The 15,505-nt window shown below is 43.8% G+C and overlaps 1 protein-coding gene across 2 annotated transcripts in view; it reads right to left on the bottom strand.

Annotated features, from left to right (window-relative positions):
* SEC16B (SEC16 homolog B, endoplasmic reticulum export factor) overlaps positions 1-15,505 on the bottom strand; it is a 392,979-nt gene that overhangs the window by 82,867 nt on the left and 294,607 nt on the right. For both annotated transcript variants that reach the window (XM_077453184.1, XM_077453185.1), the window contains one exon: positions 2,124-2,185. In XM_077453184.1, the coding sequence (XP_077309310.1) occupies positions 2,124-2,185 (62 nt within the window). The remainder of the gene's footprint in view (positions 1-2,123; positions 2,186-15,505) is intronic.

Raw genomic sequence — 15,505 nt, 5'->3', positions numbered from 1 at the left:
ATTTTCAGAGAGAGGTCAGAAATATGAGAGCTGGCGTTGTTGACTTCTTTTTAAAAATGCTACTTTCCTGGCTGTTGTAGAAAACCCCTGGCTATATAATATTTCTGACCTGAAACAAATGTCAATATTAATCACTTTGACACTACAGCAATTTTTACAGTTTTTGTGTTGCACAATGTGCAACTGTTTATTTAATGCACATTTTCAGGAAAAAATATAATAAAATACATTTTTGTGGAAACACACACACAATATAATACTCACATTTTTGAGTAAAATATAAAAGATGATGTTGCATCGAGTAACTATGCCAAGTCTCAAACAAAGTGATTTTGATAAGAACAATGGTACCCAAAAATCTCCATAGGCATCAATTTAAAAGCCCTTACAGTTCATCAGTTGAGAGCTAACTGTGAGCTCTGGTGCCAAAGTTATTGCTCTCATGCCGACGTTCGCAACGATACCTCACATGTGTGGTGTGATCGTTGTTGACATACACGTGTTCATCCTGAGCACGAGTTTGCATCTGTGTGTGTGTGCATACAGGGCAGCGGGTATTATGTTTTTTTTTTGTTTTGTTTTTTTAATACAATTTATTATCTTTTTTTTTTACTTTTCTTTCTTTACTTTTTTATTATTTTACTTTTTTGCCATCACAGAGCATTAAAGCGGGAGTCCGCCGGGACTCCGCGTTTTTTTTTTTTTTTTTAAAAGTCAGCAGCTACAAATACTGCAGCTGCTGACTTTTAAAATAGTGACACTTACCTGTCCAGCGCGCCCGCGATGTCGGCACCCGAAGCCGATCTCTAGATCGACACTCGAGTGCTGCCGCCGCCATCTTGGGTATGGGAATCAGGAAATGGAGCCTTTCGGCTTCATTTCCCGGTTCCCTACTGCGCATGCGCGAGCCGCGCTGCGCAATGAGGACGGTCCCCGCTGCCTCTGGGATCTGTGTGTTTCCCAGCAGGCAGCGGGGCACTTGCGGAAGGGGGCGGGCACTTGCGGAAAGGGGCTTAATGTACGCCCCTTTCCGCAGAGAGCTAGCCCGGAAGTGGGTGCAGTTACCTGGATTATCCAGGTAACTGCACCCCCCTCCCCCCTGAAAGGTGCCAATTGTGGCGCCGGTGGGGGGGGGGGAATCCGATGAGCGGAAGGTCCATTTTAGGGAGGACCTCCGCTTTAACAAACCCTGATGTGATAGCATTGGGCAGATGACGGGTTTTCTTTAAGGAGACAATGGTGGTCTAAAGAGAGCCCAATTTCTTCACTGTTAAAGTGATACAGCTGCTGGATATTTTTCCCTTTACAGCTAGTAGCCGGATGATGAAATGGGGCACAAGCTGATCGCTGCTACTGCAATAGCAGCCATCAGCTTTTGCTTAATCCTTCACTATTTAGATGTACAGTACGTAGTATGTCCAAGTTGCGGAACTAGTTAAAGAGGAAGTGCAATCTGCTCACATAACTTGTAATAAAAACATATTTGCTATTCTGAAGCTTCCCTTCAACCACTTTGCATATATTTTATATATACTGTGATTCTGTACTTGCCAAATATGCTGCAGAAATCTCCCCCCACTAAGTCTGGCTGCAACGATTTGAACTGTGGGCATCTGAAGCTGCTGCCTGTTCATTTCCTGGATTTACACAAACACACACACCTCCAGCTCTGAAGCTCTCATTGGCCCTCTTATGACTCATCCTTCCTCCCTTCCTGGCAAATTTTCACCAGAGTGAGAGAGAGAACTGTGCATTTTGTCATAAGTCTAGGCTTTTTACCAGACAAGAAGGAGGAAGTGGGCTGTATAAGGTACTTACTAGCAGAAAAAAAAATGTTTTACTATCCAAAATTAAAACAACAAGGGCAGAAGATTTAACAGATGGAAAGGTGAAAAAACTGAAGTTCTGCTTTAAGAAAGTGAGAAAAAAAAAGTCACAATCCTCATTTTCATAGCTGTTCTGCATTAATGACTCTTTGATTGATGCAAGAGGATCAGCAAGGCTGCCAAGCACCTAGCATTTTGCAGAAGTCAGCAGTGGCAGCCCCTTTGTATTTTCTTATACAGGTTTCCTTTAATAAGCTCATCTACTGAGATACAAACTGACTTGTTAAGGTTTCTTACCTGCATTAAAAAAGCATTGTTACTGCTGTGTGTGGGCGACTCTGAAAGCTCCTCTACCGTCTCTGGGGAAGAAAGAAACACACCAAGTTACTGTTTAGTTTATGAAAACAATACTGGTATGGTACAATATATCGGACAATTACAGAATTTTAGACCTCCATTATTAAGGTATATCTAAGGCTTAATGTTTTAAAACCTCTCCTGAACGATTTAACTTGACAGATAGTAATCCACGTTTAAAAACGTTTGTTTTGCTGCGTTTGCGTTTAGAAGCAGTTTTTGCAAATAGTCAAAAATGTATCTCCATTAACAACGCCTGTAAACGAAATGTGGCTAAACTCAACTTAGAGCGTTTACACATATTTACAAGCTGTTACAGGCATTTGGCGTTTCAAATTCCTCTGAACATCCGTCCTGAACAAATTTTTTTGCGTTCCAAAAAATGCTTCTAAACTCAGCTGCCTAGAAACAACTATAAACGTTCCCTGTGTACATATACTGATAAGATAACATAGAGGAGAGTTCAGGGGCAGCTGAAAAAAATGCCCAACTGCTCCTAAACGTCCGTTTAGCAGCAGCAGTGTACATGAAGCCTAAAGCAAAAATATATTATTTTAGTTTTAGATTTTTTATCCCATTGGAATATTTTATCTTATCTTCTGTTCTGGTTGTCAATTGTAAAATTTTGTATTTTCCATCATTTTCCTCCAAGATAAATATAGGCGGTACATGTGCTGCCCCAACGAGGCATGGACTTTATATAGATTGTTTCTTAACCGTTTTCTATGGACGTTTTATATTTAGTTCACACGTTGCCATCTAGTGACCTTTTGTTGTAATGCACTTGTTTTCTTATGTTCTTTTTCCTTTATGTTATGACACACTTCCTTTGTATGTAATGCTCCACCCTTCTTCCTGTGTTTGTACTTCCTGTGTCATGGATGCAGCTAACAAGCCACATGTAGCAGGGCACATGTATCCTGCATTGTAAGCTACAGACAATATTATCTTTTGACCACATAAATACTACAACCTATTCATCTGTTTGTATCCTGACATCTGCTGTAACCTGATGTTCAGAATAAAACCATCTTGTGGATGGAATCGGTATTTGGTGAGTTCAAACTATCTGATGAGGATTATCCTCAGTGATTATATCTTATACAGGCCAGGCATAAAGATCTCACAAGGGATAGTCGCTTTACAACAATTGGAGTCAGAATGGTACATCCCTAGCAAGACCACAGTAAAATCCTGTAGTTTATTATGAAAGGTTTAACAAGATAAAAAAGCCAACTTTACAGACCAAACAAAAATTTCCCAGCACACCTACCAGCCAGGGTGCAAACAAACCAAATTGAGCCTGTCAATTCATGTTAAAAACAGAGGGTTTGGTTGCACACAGTTGCAAATATACGTGGAAGCCGCAGTGCCTCCCCAAGGCTCCTCTGTATACTGTGGTTCTAACTCTATATTTCTGAGAGTCTCCAAATTGGAGCAGTGGATAAATGAAGGGCACAGTTGCCTGGAGAGAGCCGCCTACTCCTTAAAGGTGGCTAAAGCCCACTGTCAGCTGATGTCTCTCAGCTTGTCCAGACTCTGGATGGAGAGATCTCAAATTCAATGGCAGGATCCACCCAGATGCCTGACCATCAGCTGGCTCCACCTCTCTCCTCTAAGAGACTTCGCTCCTGCCCCCGGCACAGCCTGGTGCTCCAGTGTGGGGGCAGAGCAGAGAGCCAGCGACTCACTCTGCTCTCTGAGGACCGAGAACTGAGTGATCAGGGGTCTCTGATCCCAGTGTAGAGATGGCAGGAGACAACATTCAGCAATGCTGCATCCACCTAGGTGAGTTCTCTTTTAAGGTCACTAGATATGCATGAGAGTCAGACAGCATGTATTTTCAAAAAAGGAAACACCAGTTAGGGGAAAATAATAAAGCTTTAACAGTGGTTTTATGGTGGTAATTTATGGTGCATTTTTTTTTTTTTAGTAAAATTACATGTGCACCAAATTTAGGTAGTTCTTACAACCGCCAACTTAACCACTTGCTTACCAGGCACTTACACCCCCTTCAAGCCCACTTTGAGTGAGAATTGTGTGCTCATGCAACACTGTACCCATATGACATTTTTATATATATATATATTTTTTTTTTTTTCACAGAAATAGAGCTTACAGTTGGTGGTATTTAATCAACACAGTTTTTTTTTATTTTTGCTAAACAAACAAAAAAAGACCAACAATTTAGAAAAACAGTTTTTCATATTTTCTTATAAAACCAGGTCATTTTTCTCCTTTACTGATGGGTACTGATCAGGAGGCACTGGTAAGACAGAATTGATGGGTGGTACTGATGGGCACTGATAGGTGGCATTAATAGGCAGCACGGAGAGATGGCACTGATAAGTGACACTGATAATGAGGCAGTGATGGGCACTTATTGGCAGCACTGATGTGCACTGATTAGTAGTCCATTATGTGTCACTTACCTGACACAGGAGCCAGCGATGTCACCGATGACCCCTGTAGTCCAGCGCATCCATCTTCTCGGTGGGTCTCGCTGCTTCGCCACTGTCATTCGGCGAAGCCACGATGACGTCACGTCCACGGATGCGCATGGGAGCCGCCACGCGCGGCATATCGCCGTTGACAGGTGCTGCGCTCAGTGCGCCTGCGTGCCACTGTCTACGGCGCATGCGCCATAGACAGCGGGGCCTGTCTTTCGGCAAATATCTCCTAAACCGTGTAGGTTTAGGAGATATTTCTTGGACCTACAGGTAAGCCTTAATCTAGGTTTACCTGTAGGTCAAAGTGTGTTGTAAGGGTTTACAACCACTTTAAGCCAGCACTGTAGCCATGACAGAATCGAAGACCATACACACTATCAGATTGTCTGCTGATTTTTTCCTTCAGATTTATCAAAACCATATAATATGAGGTCAAACCTTAGGAGATTTAATTTGTATGCAATCAGGCAGGCCCTTCCACTACATGGTTTTGGTAAATTTGAAGACAAAAATAAGCAGAAAATCTGATAGTGTGTATGGGGCTTCAGTCTCTCAGTGCCCCATCAGGCTCTGCTCACAGCACTGCAAAAACAGTGTGATGGGTGCAGTGGCCATGAAAAGAAGGCATTGAGGATAGAGTGTCCAGTATGGGCACTCCGATATCAGTGCCAGTTTCTACAGATAATTGTACTTGCCTTTGACAGGTACAAGAATCGGGTGCAAGCATGGACAATTTTTTTGGAACAGCCCGACGGAATAAAAATACTTTATAAATTCCGTTCAAAAAACTTGTGTTTTAGAATACCACTAAAATTTCATTGTGCAAAATTATTACACTCATACAGAAAAATTAAGACGTGAAGGATCCCATTGAAATATATTTCAGAATTTCACTGGAGTTTGTATATGTGTACCAAATATATATCCTCCTAGATTGTAAACTCTAACGAGCAGGGCCCTCTGATTTCTCCTGTATTGTAAGTGTACTGTCTGCCCTCATGTTGTAAAGCGCTGCGCAAACTGTTGGTGATATATAAATCCTGTATAATGATAATACTCATTAAATAGAGACAAATACCACTGTCCCTTTTAAACATTTACCAAACAATTTTTATTTATACAAGTAATAGGACTATTATGATACCTTTGTCAGTTAAAACATTATATCAATATATTTTCCTTTAAAAAAAAGGTAAACTATTTATTAAACAGCTTTCTTAAACATACCTTACTCCATACTATACAAGAACTAGGCCCATGCACAATAAATGACACTAAAAACGTTAACAACTTCCATCATAAGTCCCAATTAGCATTAAAATCTTTATAATCGTGTCTTGGTCTTCCCCGTTAAGCTCCAAACACACGATCAGAAATTCTGCCAGCAAAAGTCGGATGTGAGATTTTGGTGACAAATTCTGACCCTGTGTATACTCCATCGGACTTTTGCTGAATTCTAGCCAGCAAAAGATTGAGAGCAGGTCCTCTATTTTTCGGTCGGAAAAAGTTCAGATCGGAAATTCCAATCGTCTGTACAAATTCCGACACGCAAAATTCCTACGTATGCTCGGAAACAATTTGACGCATGTTTGGAAGCATTGAACTTAATTTTCTCAGCTCGTCTTAGTGTTGTACGTCACCACGTTCTTGACGGTCGAAAGTTCAGAGAACTTTTGTGTGACCGTGTGTATGCAAGCCAAGCTTGAGTGGAAATCCGTCGGAAAAACCATCCAAGTTTTTTCCGACGGAAAATCCACTCGTGTGTATGGGGCATTAGTGCTGAAATTCCTCTATGCGTTTTGTGTTACTTGTTCATATTTGAGCTTATGTCTGCATACAGAGCCCTTTTTAAATGTTTAATCAGTACTTTTAAAAATATAAGCAGGGTAGTAATAGCATAATAAATGTGTTTTCTTATGTGAATTGTTTGTTAAAACAATAGTGTTAAATTGACATCTTTACAATAAATGTTGCTATTTTAATGCTGCTAGTGTCTGTTTTTTTTTTACATTTTAATCAATGGGAACAGGGTAACAAAATGGTACGATTGATACACAGAAGCAGAACTTCAGCTAAAAACAAATTAAAAAGTGTTAGCCAGTTAAACGATAAAATAACAAAACCAGCATATGCTACGCTATAATAATCCACTTTCAATCAATAGATGTCCCCTGCAGTACTTTTTATCTGCTGCTAGCTGTCCTCAGTCTGATGGCCAGTGTTATTTAACCTACCTACCTGAGCCCAGCATTACTGAAAGCAGCACAGTAATCACCTCACCTCTCTGTCACTCTGCTTTTTTTCTATTGACATGCTTGTTGTCGGGACATTAACTAATTGACTACTTATTCTGCTTCTTCCTCTCAGATTCAAGCCCTGCTCTATAGGAACTGAAAAAGGTTGATATCAGTTTTAAAAATGCATTCAATGATAGACATGTGCGTCGTCAATAAATTTGTTTCGCTTCGTTCCGTTCCGTATTAGCCATTCATTCGTATTTCGCAATTTGTGTCCGAAATTCAATTTGGATTCATACGAAATATGAATTTTCATTAATGAAGGTTCATTAACTTTCCGTAAGAATTCTGAACATTCGTTGTGATGAATTTATCATTATGAGGGGCTCCCTCCATCCCTGTGCTGTGCTCATTATGAGGGGCTCCCTCCAACCCTGTGCTATGCTCATTATGAGGGGCTCCGACCATCCCTGTGCTATGCTCATTATGAGGGGCTCCCACCATCCCTGTGTTGTGCTCATTATGAGGAGATCCGTCATCAAAAACTAAATCTAATGACAGCGACAATTCTACAACTGAGCAAATTTCTGTGTTTTTGGATTTGATTACATTATTGAATAATTTTTATTATTATTTGTTATTATTTATAGTTATGTATTATATTATAAACGTTATCATACCTGGGATGTCTACTAGACTCTGGTTTGAACAGATTTAAGAGAGTTATTCCTAAGAATTGCAGGCCTACAATATAAAACGCCAAATTTTCATGCAAAATAATTGTACCGCTTTCAGCACCTAAAATCAGAAATAATCATACCGCCAGGGAGGTTAATGAACATTCTTATTATGTCCGATTCTGAATCTCCCATTGACTACCAGTACCAGTCTCCCACTCCCCACTTAAAGGTAATTTTCCCAACCCTCACTGAGCAGCAGAAGAAAACCTCTGATTGGTCAACAAAACACCAGTCACGTTTCCGATGTAACGGAATTTGGATCAGAAATTTGTAAACGCAATTTCGTATTTCGTACAAATTTCGGAAGCATAGCAATTCGTATTTTGGATCCTACCGAATGTAGGAATTTATGGAAATTTGTACAAATTTTCAATTCGTACGAAACTAATTTCACACGTCTATTCAATGATGCATTCATTTTTGCCTTTTATATTTGGTTAGAGTTCAGCTTTAAAAATGAAGAAAAGAGAAAAATGGTCAATCAAAAAGGTTTTACCTTTCACTGTACAGTATGCAACTAAGGACAAAAAACATTTTTCTCCAGTTTAATAAGTATTTGCGTCCCCTCCTCCCAAACCTATATGTGCATTAACCACATGCCGACCAGTGCACTACGATATACGTTGGCACAATGGCACGGCTGGGCAAATGGGCGTACAGGTATGTCCCCTCTAAATTGCGGCATTGTGGGTGCACACGCAACCACCGCGTACTCCGTGATTGTGCCCGCGGGTTCCAAGGACTCGATGTCCACTGGGGGCACGCGATCATTTTGTAAACAAGGCATTTCCCTGTTCTGCCTAGCAACATGACAGAGATCTACTGCTCCATGTTATCGGGAGCAGTGATCTCTGTCATGTTGTAGTGAGGCAATCCCCCCCCCCCCCCCCACAGTTAGAACACACTTAACCCCTTGATCGCCCCCTAGTGTTTTAACCCTTCCTTGCCAGTGTCATTTACACAGTAATCAGTGCATTTTTATAGCACTGATCACTGTATAAATAACAATGGTCCCAAAATAGTGTCAAAAGTGTCTGATGTGTCTGCCATAATGTTGCAGTCATGATAAAAATCACAGATCGCTGCCATTACTAATAAAAAAAAATTATAATAAAAATGTCTATTTTGTAGACACTATAACTTTTGTGCAAACCAATCAATATACGCTTATTGCAATTGTTTTTTTTACCAAAAATATGTAGAAAAATACATGTTGGCCTAAACATAGAAAGACATTTGTTTTTTATATATTTTATGGGGGTATTAATTATAGCAAAAAGTAAAAAATATGGCTTTTCTTTTCAAAATTATCGCTCTTTTTTTGTTTATAGCGCAAAAAATAAAAACCACAGAGGTGATCAAATACCATCAAAAGAAAGCTCTATTTGTGGGAAAAAAAGGACGTCAATTTTGTTTGGGTGCAATGTTGCACAACCGCGCAAGTGTCAGTTAAAGTGACGCAGTGCTGTATCACAAAAGGTGTTCTGGTTAGGAAGGAAGTAAGTCCTTCCGAGGCTGAAGTGGTTAAAAGTAAATGAGCCTCCAAGCAGCCAACAACATCTACTGGTCAGCATGTCCCTTTATTTTGTTGACTCTACACCCCACAGGGTAGAGAAGGTCCTGATATTGGACAGTAGACATGCCCTTCTATGCTCATGCCACAATACAATGTCCCTTTACTGAGCTATATATGAACAGGATCATGGATTGTCTCGTGGGGGTTTATGGGGTTTTCCTTTTGCTTATACAAATAGCGGCTTTGAGAATATTGCTATGTGCATATTGTTTCTGGCAAGTCTGCAGGTAATGCTAAATAGAGAGAAAAAGAAAGCATGTACTGAAAGGTTATACGGTTGATTGTGCTATTACCCAAAATTTAAATGAAGTTAAAACTTTTTAATTAGCCATTGATAGAAAAGAATTATAACCTCTGCTGGAATTGTACTGCTATCCAGGGATCCATTAGGCAGATTTCCCCTCATTTCCCACTGACAACACTTCATCAGAAAGGAAGTGAGAGAAAATCTGCAACAGAATTACTGACAGCAATAAAAATCTGAATGACATTTCTGATCTGACCGGCTCTTCCTTTACTCTACTAAAAATAAAAATAAAACTTGTTTTCAGGAACAATTGAGCACTGCAAAAAACTAGGAGATCAACAATCCCACAAGTGATTTCTCAGTTATGGAATAGTATTCAGCAGCATGAGAAGCATGTATTTATAGTGCCTTGAAAAAGTATTCATACCCCTGTCCAGTGCCAGGGTTCTCTTAACATCTAGAAGTCTGCAATGATTGCAGTGTTGGGTACTGGCCAATGTGGGCACATCTTTAGTGCTGAATTATTAGTCTCTTACACTCAGAAACAGCATAAACAAGGGACCCAGATGGTGGATACATATAGGTCAGTATAAAACACTCCTTAGGGTATTTAAAAAAAGAAAAAGAAAGATACCAAAAGGACTTGAGGCAAGACTAAAAACAGACTATACTTTTCTTTTCCTATGCATTCTTGCCTAGAGTGCTTTTATTCTTTTTGTTCTGTGCTGATGTGGATAACCCCCATAACATGCTGATGGCTTTATAGACTTATCTGTATAAATTTAGTACATGGAATTTGTGACCAAGGCAGAGAAGTCCGCTATTTGGGCCATATGTACTTCTCATAAAAGAACAGAACACTGGGGGTTATTTACGAAAGGCAAATCCACTTTGCACTACAAGTGCAAACTGCACTTGAAATGGCATTGAAAGTGCACTTGGAAGTGCAGTCGCTGTAGATCCAAGGGGGACATGCAAGAAAAATAAAGAACAGCATTTTAGCTTGCACATGATTGGATAATAAAATCAGCAGAGCTTCCACTCATTTCAGATCTACCCCTCAGATTTATAGCGACTGTACTTCCACTTGTAGTGCAAAGTGGATTTGCCTTTTTCGTAAATAACCCATACTGTGTTTACACATCCATTTATTCACAACATTTGCTGAACAGTAGATTGCTGTTGCTTGCTTTGGCTTTCAAGCTAAAATACCTTTGTCTGCTGTTGTATGGAATGAAGAAAAAAAACAAAAAGCATACAGCGATATGTTTTATTCCATCTCAAAAAGCATGAATGAAGAGTCAAAGAAAATACCATATTTTGCTGCAGTTATTTTTTCACTGGCCACTACAGGACCTAAACAATAAGACAAATTTAAAGTGGGGTGCCCCCTAAAAAAAAAAAATTTAAAGTCAGTCAGGAATGAAGCCCCCCCTCGTTACCCGCTCCGCGTGATACGCCGCACAGTCACCTGGGACACGTGACAGGTCCCAGATGACTGTGCGGCGCTGAAGGGAAGTGATGTCACCAGCCCGGGGCACTGAAGGAGGCAGGCTATGAGGGACCTCCTAGCAACAGGTATTTAGAGATGAGTAAAAAAATGTTTTTCTTCCAATAATTTTTTTAATTTTTTTATGAATTTTAAGCTATTTTTTTTGTGGTGGCAACAGAACTTTAAAGTAAATCTGTGTGTTTTATTGTAGATTAAAAAAAAAGAAAAATTGTGACCAAGTTACATATTCTTAATAATCAGGCAGATGAGGTGTTATACAAGTTCTCACTGACCTCTGTGCCTGCATGCACGGTGGAGAAATAATCCCCAATGTTCACAGCAGAAGCATTGAAATCCTTTCCAGTTTATCCTGCTCCTTCCTCCCAGCAATGACCGAGTAGCATTCCATCCTTCTTATCTGTAATAAAACAAAGAGCAAGAGGTCTGGAAAGGGGGAGCAGATGGGCCTGAGCTGCTGAGAGAATGACCTGAGTGACTTCAATGCTTCTGCTGTGAATTGTGAAGATAAAAAATTCCATTGTGCTTGTAGCTACAGAAGACAGTGAGGGCTGGTTTAAAGCAACTCTGTTAGCAAAGTGAAAATCCCAATATGAGCTTTCCCTGGTAAGAAGTACAGTGCCTTGAAAAAGTATTCCTACCCCTTGAAATTTTCCACATTTTGTCATGTTACAACAAAAATTGTAAATGTACTTTATTGTGATTTTATGTTATAGATAGACCAACACAAACTGACACATGTAGCACCCTCTACCTGAAGGTAGGTGCTAGAGTAGGATTTTTACTAAGTTCAGGGATATGTGCAGGTAAATTTAGGCAGGCTTATGATGCACGCTGGGCCTGTCTGTTTTAATGCTGGGATGGGGAGTGTTCAGTGCCTTGGTGGGTGTGACCACCTGTACTTTGATTCAGAGTTGCCTCCCCTATCTTCAGAAAGATGTTTCTGGAATGGGGGTTGGATCTGAAGTCTGAATGGCAGGCAGCTCATGTGAGGAGCTCTGACCAATTACCCTTCGATATTGGCAAGGGGCAGGCCTCCCATATAAGCTGGGAACACATGCTGCCAGGGAGGAGTTCTGAGAGCAGGAAAAGACAGAATGGAGTACTAGGCTGCTGTTCCGGGCATCCCGAGCGTGGAGGAGGGCTGGAGAAGCCATTGAGCTGTATCTCAGGATAAGGATCTTCACCATGGAGATGGAGTCATGCTGCTGTGACTGGGGAACACAGGACTCAGGCCGCGTACACACGGGCGGACTGTTCGCCCAACCTTGTCCGCTGAACAGTGTTTGGGCGGACAGTCCGCTCGTGTGTGGGCTTTCAGCGGACAGTTTCAGCGGACAGTTGGACGGACAAAGTATTTCGGAAATTCCGAAAAACTGTCCGCTGAAACTGTGTTTGAGCGAACAGTCCGCCCGTGTGTGGGCTTGTCCGCTGTACTTTCGAAATGAGCGGACTGTTCCCGCTCGGAAAGTCCGCCCATTTCGAGCGCGTGTACAGGTAGGCGGGGCCCGCGAAGGAGACGTCGCGGGCTCCGCCGCCTGGAATGGGCTTAAAGGGGAACCCCAACGCCGAAAAAAATCGGCGTGGGGGTTCCCCCCAAGTCCACACCAGACCCTTGTCCGAGCACGCTACCCGGCCGGCCAGGAAAGGCGCGCCCCCCCTCCTGAGCCGTACCAGGCCGCGTGCCCTCAACATGGGGGGTGCCTCGGGGAAGGGGGGGCCGCGCGGCCCCCCCACCCCAAAGCACCTTGTCCCCATGTTGATGAGGACAAGGGCCTCTTCCCGACAACCCTGGCCGTTGGTTGTCGGGGTCTGCGGGCGGGGGGCTTATCGGAATCCGGGAGCCCCCTTTAAGAAGGGGGCCCCCGGATACCGGCCCCCCACCCTATGTGAATGAGTATGGGGTACAATGTACCCCTACCCATTCACCTGTGAACTAAAGTACAATAAAAAACACAACACAGAGAAAAAATATTTTATTGCACAGCTCCGGGGGTCTTCCGTCTTCGGGGGTCTTCTCGCCGGACTCCTCCGCTATGTGTGTGTAGCTCTTTTGCTAGCGGAGGAGTCCGGCTTTCTTCCTCCCCGCCGCCGGCCTCTTCTCCCGACTTCGGGGGTCTTGTCCCCCTCTTCGGTTCTTCTGCCGGGCCACCGCGCCTGGTCCGGTGGCCCGGTCTTCTGTCGCCGTCTTCCGTTCTTCTGTCGCCGCCTTCGGTTCTTCTGCCGGGCCACCACGCCTTCTTGTAGCTCTTTTACAGGCGGTGGCCCGGTCTTCTGTTGCCGCTGTCGTCGCCGCCGCCGCCGCCGCCTTCCGTTCTTGTTCTTCTTCTTGTTCTTCTTCTTCTCCTGGAGATGTTGACTCGACGAGCTCTCCGGCCGGAATGCCAGAGCCGCGCTGTGCGGTCACTTATATAGTGACAATGGGGCGGTGTCACATGGTATATGTCACATGGGTTGGTCACATGGTGACCCCGCCCCCTTACGATGTCATAGTCCCCATGTGACATCAACCCATGTGACCAACCCATGTGACATATACCATGTGACACCGCCCCATTGTCACTATATAAGTGACCGCACAGCGCGGCTCTGGCATTCCGGCCGGAGAGCTCGTCGAGTCAACATCTCCAGGAGAAGAAGAAGAACAAGAAGAAGAACAAGAACGGAAGGCGGCGGCGGCGGCGACGACAGCGGCGACAGAAGACCGGGCCACCGCCTGTAAAAGAGCTACAAGAAGGCGCGGTGGCCCGGCAGAAGAACCGAAGGCGGCGACAGAAGAACGGAAGACGGCGACAGAAGACCGGGCCACCGGACCAGGCGCGGTGGCCCGGCAGAAGAACCGAAGAGGGGGACAAGACCCCCGAAGTCGGGAGAAGAGGCCGGCGGCGGGGAGGAAGAAAGCCGGACTCCTCCGCTAGCAAAAGAGCTACACACACATAGCGGAGGAGTCCGGCGAGAAGACCCCCGAAGACGGAAGACCCCCGGAGCTGTGCAATAAAATATTTTTTCTCTGTGTTGTGTTTTTTATTGTACTTTAGTTCACAGGTGAATGGGTAGGGGTACATTGTACCCCATACTCATTCACATAGGGTGGGGGGCCGGTATCCGGGGGCCCCCTTCTTAAAGGGGGCTCCCGGATTCCGATAAGCCCCCCGCCCGCAGACCCCGACAACCAACGGCCAGGGTTGTCGGGAAGAGGCCCTTGTCCTCATCAACATGGGGACAAGGTGCTTTGGGGTGGGGGGGCCGCGCGGCCCCCCCTTCCCCAAGGCACCCCCCATGTTGAGGGCACGCGGCCTGGTACGGCTCAGGAGGGGGGGGCGCGCTCGCTCGCCCCCCTTTCCTGGCCGGCCGGGTAGCGTGCTCGGACAAGGGTCTGGTGTGGACTTGGGGGGAACCCCCACGCCGATTTTTTTCGGCGTTGGGGTTCCCCTTTAAGCCCATTCCAGGCGGCGGAGCCCGCGACGTCTCCTTCGCGGGCCCCGCCTACCTGTACACGCGCTCGAAATGGGCGGATTTGCCTCCGCCTTACGTGGGCGAGTCCGTTCATTTCAAAAGTTGAGCGAACTGTTTGCCCAACCTTGTTCGTCAAACAGTCCGCTCGTGTGTGGGCAAGTCCGCTCATGCAAATTTTGAGCGGACTGTTTGATGAAACTGTTTGCCGAACAAGGTTGGGCGAACAGTCCGCCCGTGTGTACGCGGCCTTATAGTTTGGAGTAGGTCAGTGCTAAAGAAGCAAGAGGAAAGTTGCTGAGATTAGAGTCCAGCGTCTGTGACCGGGGAACACAGGACTTGTAATTTGAAGGAGGTCAATGTGGAAGAAGTATAGAAGAGGATTGGAGAGAGTAGTGAAAAATGCTGTTGCCGAGGATCACAGATTTTGCAGTTCATGGACTGGCTGGTATCAGTAGCCCACCTATTACCACATGTCAGGTCAACGGGGAGAGGTACCGTGTGCTTCTGGCCTACTAGAGCACTTTGGTAATAATTTCCAAAAGTCTGTGTGGCTACACAACTCATTGAGTCACCGGAGAGAGGTACTGTGTGCCTTTGACTTATTGACTTGCTCAAGCTACGCTGTTGAAGAGACTTTAAAGTACACCTTTTAAGCTAGGATTATTCAGAGTGATCCTTGTTTGTAGTACTGGAAGTGAAGCAGCAGTAATTCAACAGTTTCGCAGTGAAGATTTGTACAGGAGGAGTGATACTCTGCAGGAGTCAGTGCAGGGGAGGAGGAGGAATAGTCTGCAGTTAAGATACACAGAAGGAATAAGCTGCAAATGTTAGAGATGCAACACTTCAAAGCAGAATCTACTAGTCACTTTTTTCTACAAATGTGAATCAAGTGCTATGGGCATCCCATATTTTCCCACACCCTATCCAAGTTGTATTAACGTAACAAAACTACGTAAATGACTGCTCATTGTCTCTGAAGTGATAGATGAGGATCTGGCGGCAGGGTGATTTGGTGGATGTTAGTAACCAGTGGTAACCACACCGCTACACACATAATTGTGAAGTGGAAGAAAAATTATAAATGGTTTTTAAATGTTTTTACAAAT

The sequence above is a fragment of the Lithobates pipiens genome, unplaced genomic scaffold (genome assembly GCF_037356315.1).
Source record: "Lithobates pipiens isolate NorthernLeopardFrog02 unplaced genomic scaffold, aLitPip1_a1.2 Scaffold_23, whole genome shotgun sequence".
Classification (NCBI taxonomy): Eukaryota; Metazoa; Chordata; class Amphibia; order Anura; family Ranidae; genus Lithobates; species Lithobates pipiens.
The sequence above is the reverse complement of the archived record's forward strand: the minus strand, read 5'-3'. Positions and strand labels throughout refer to the sequence as shown.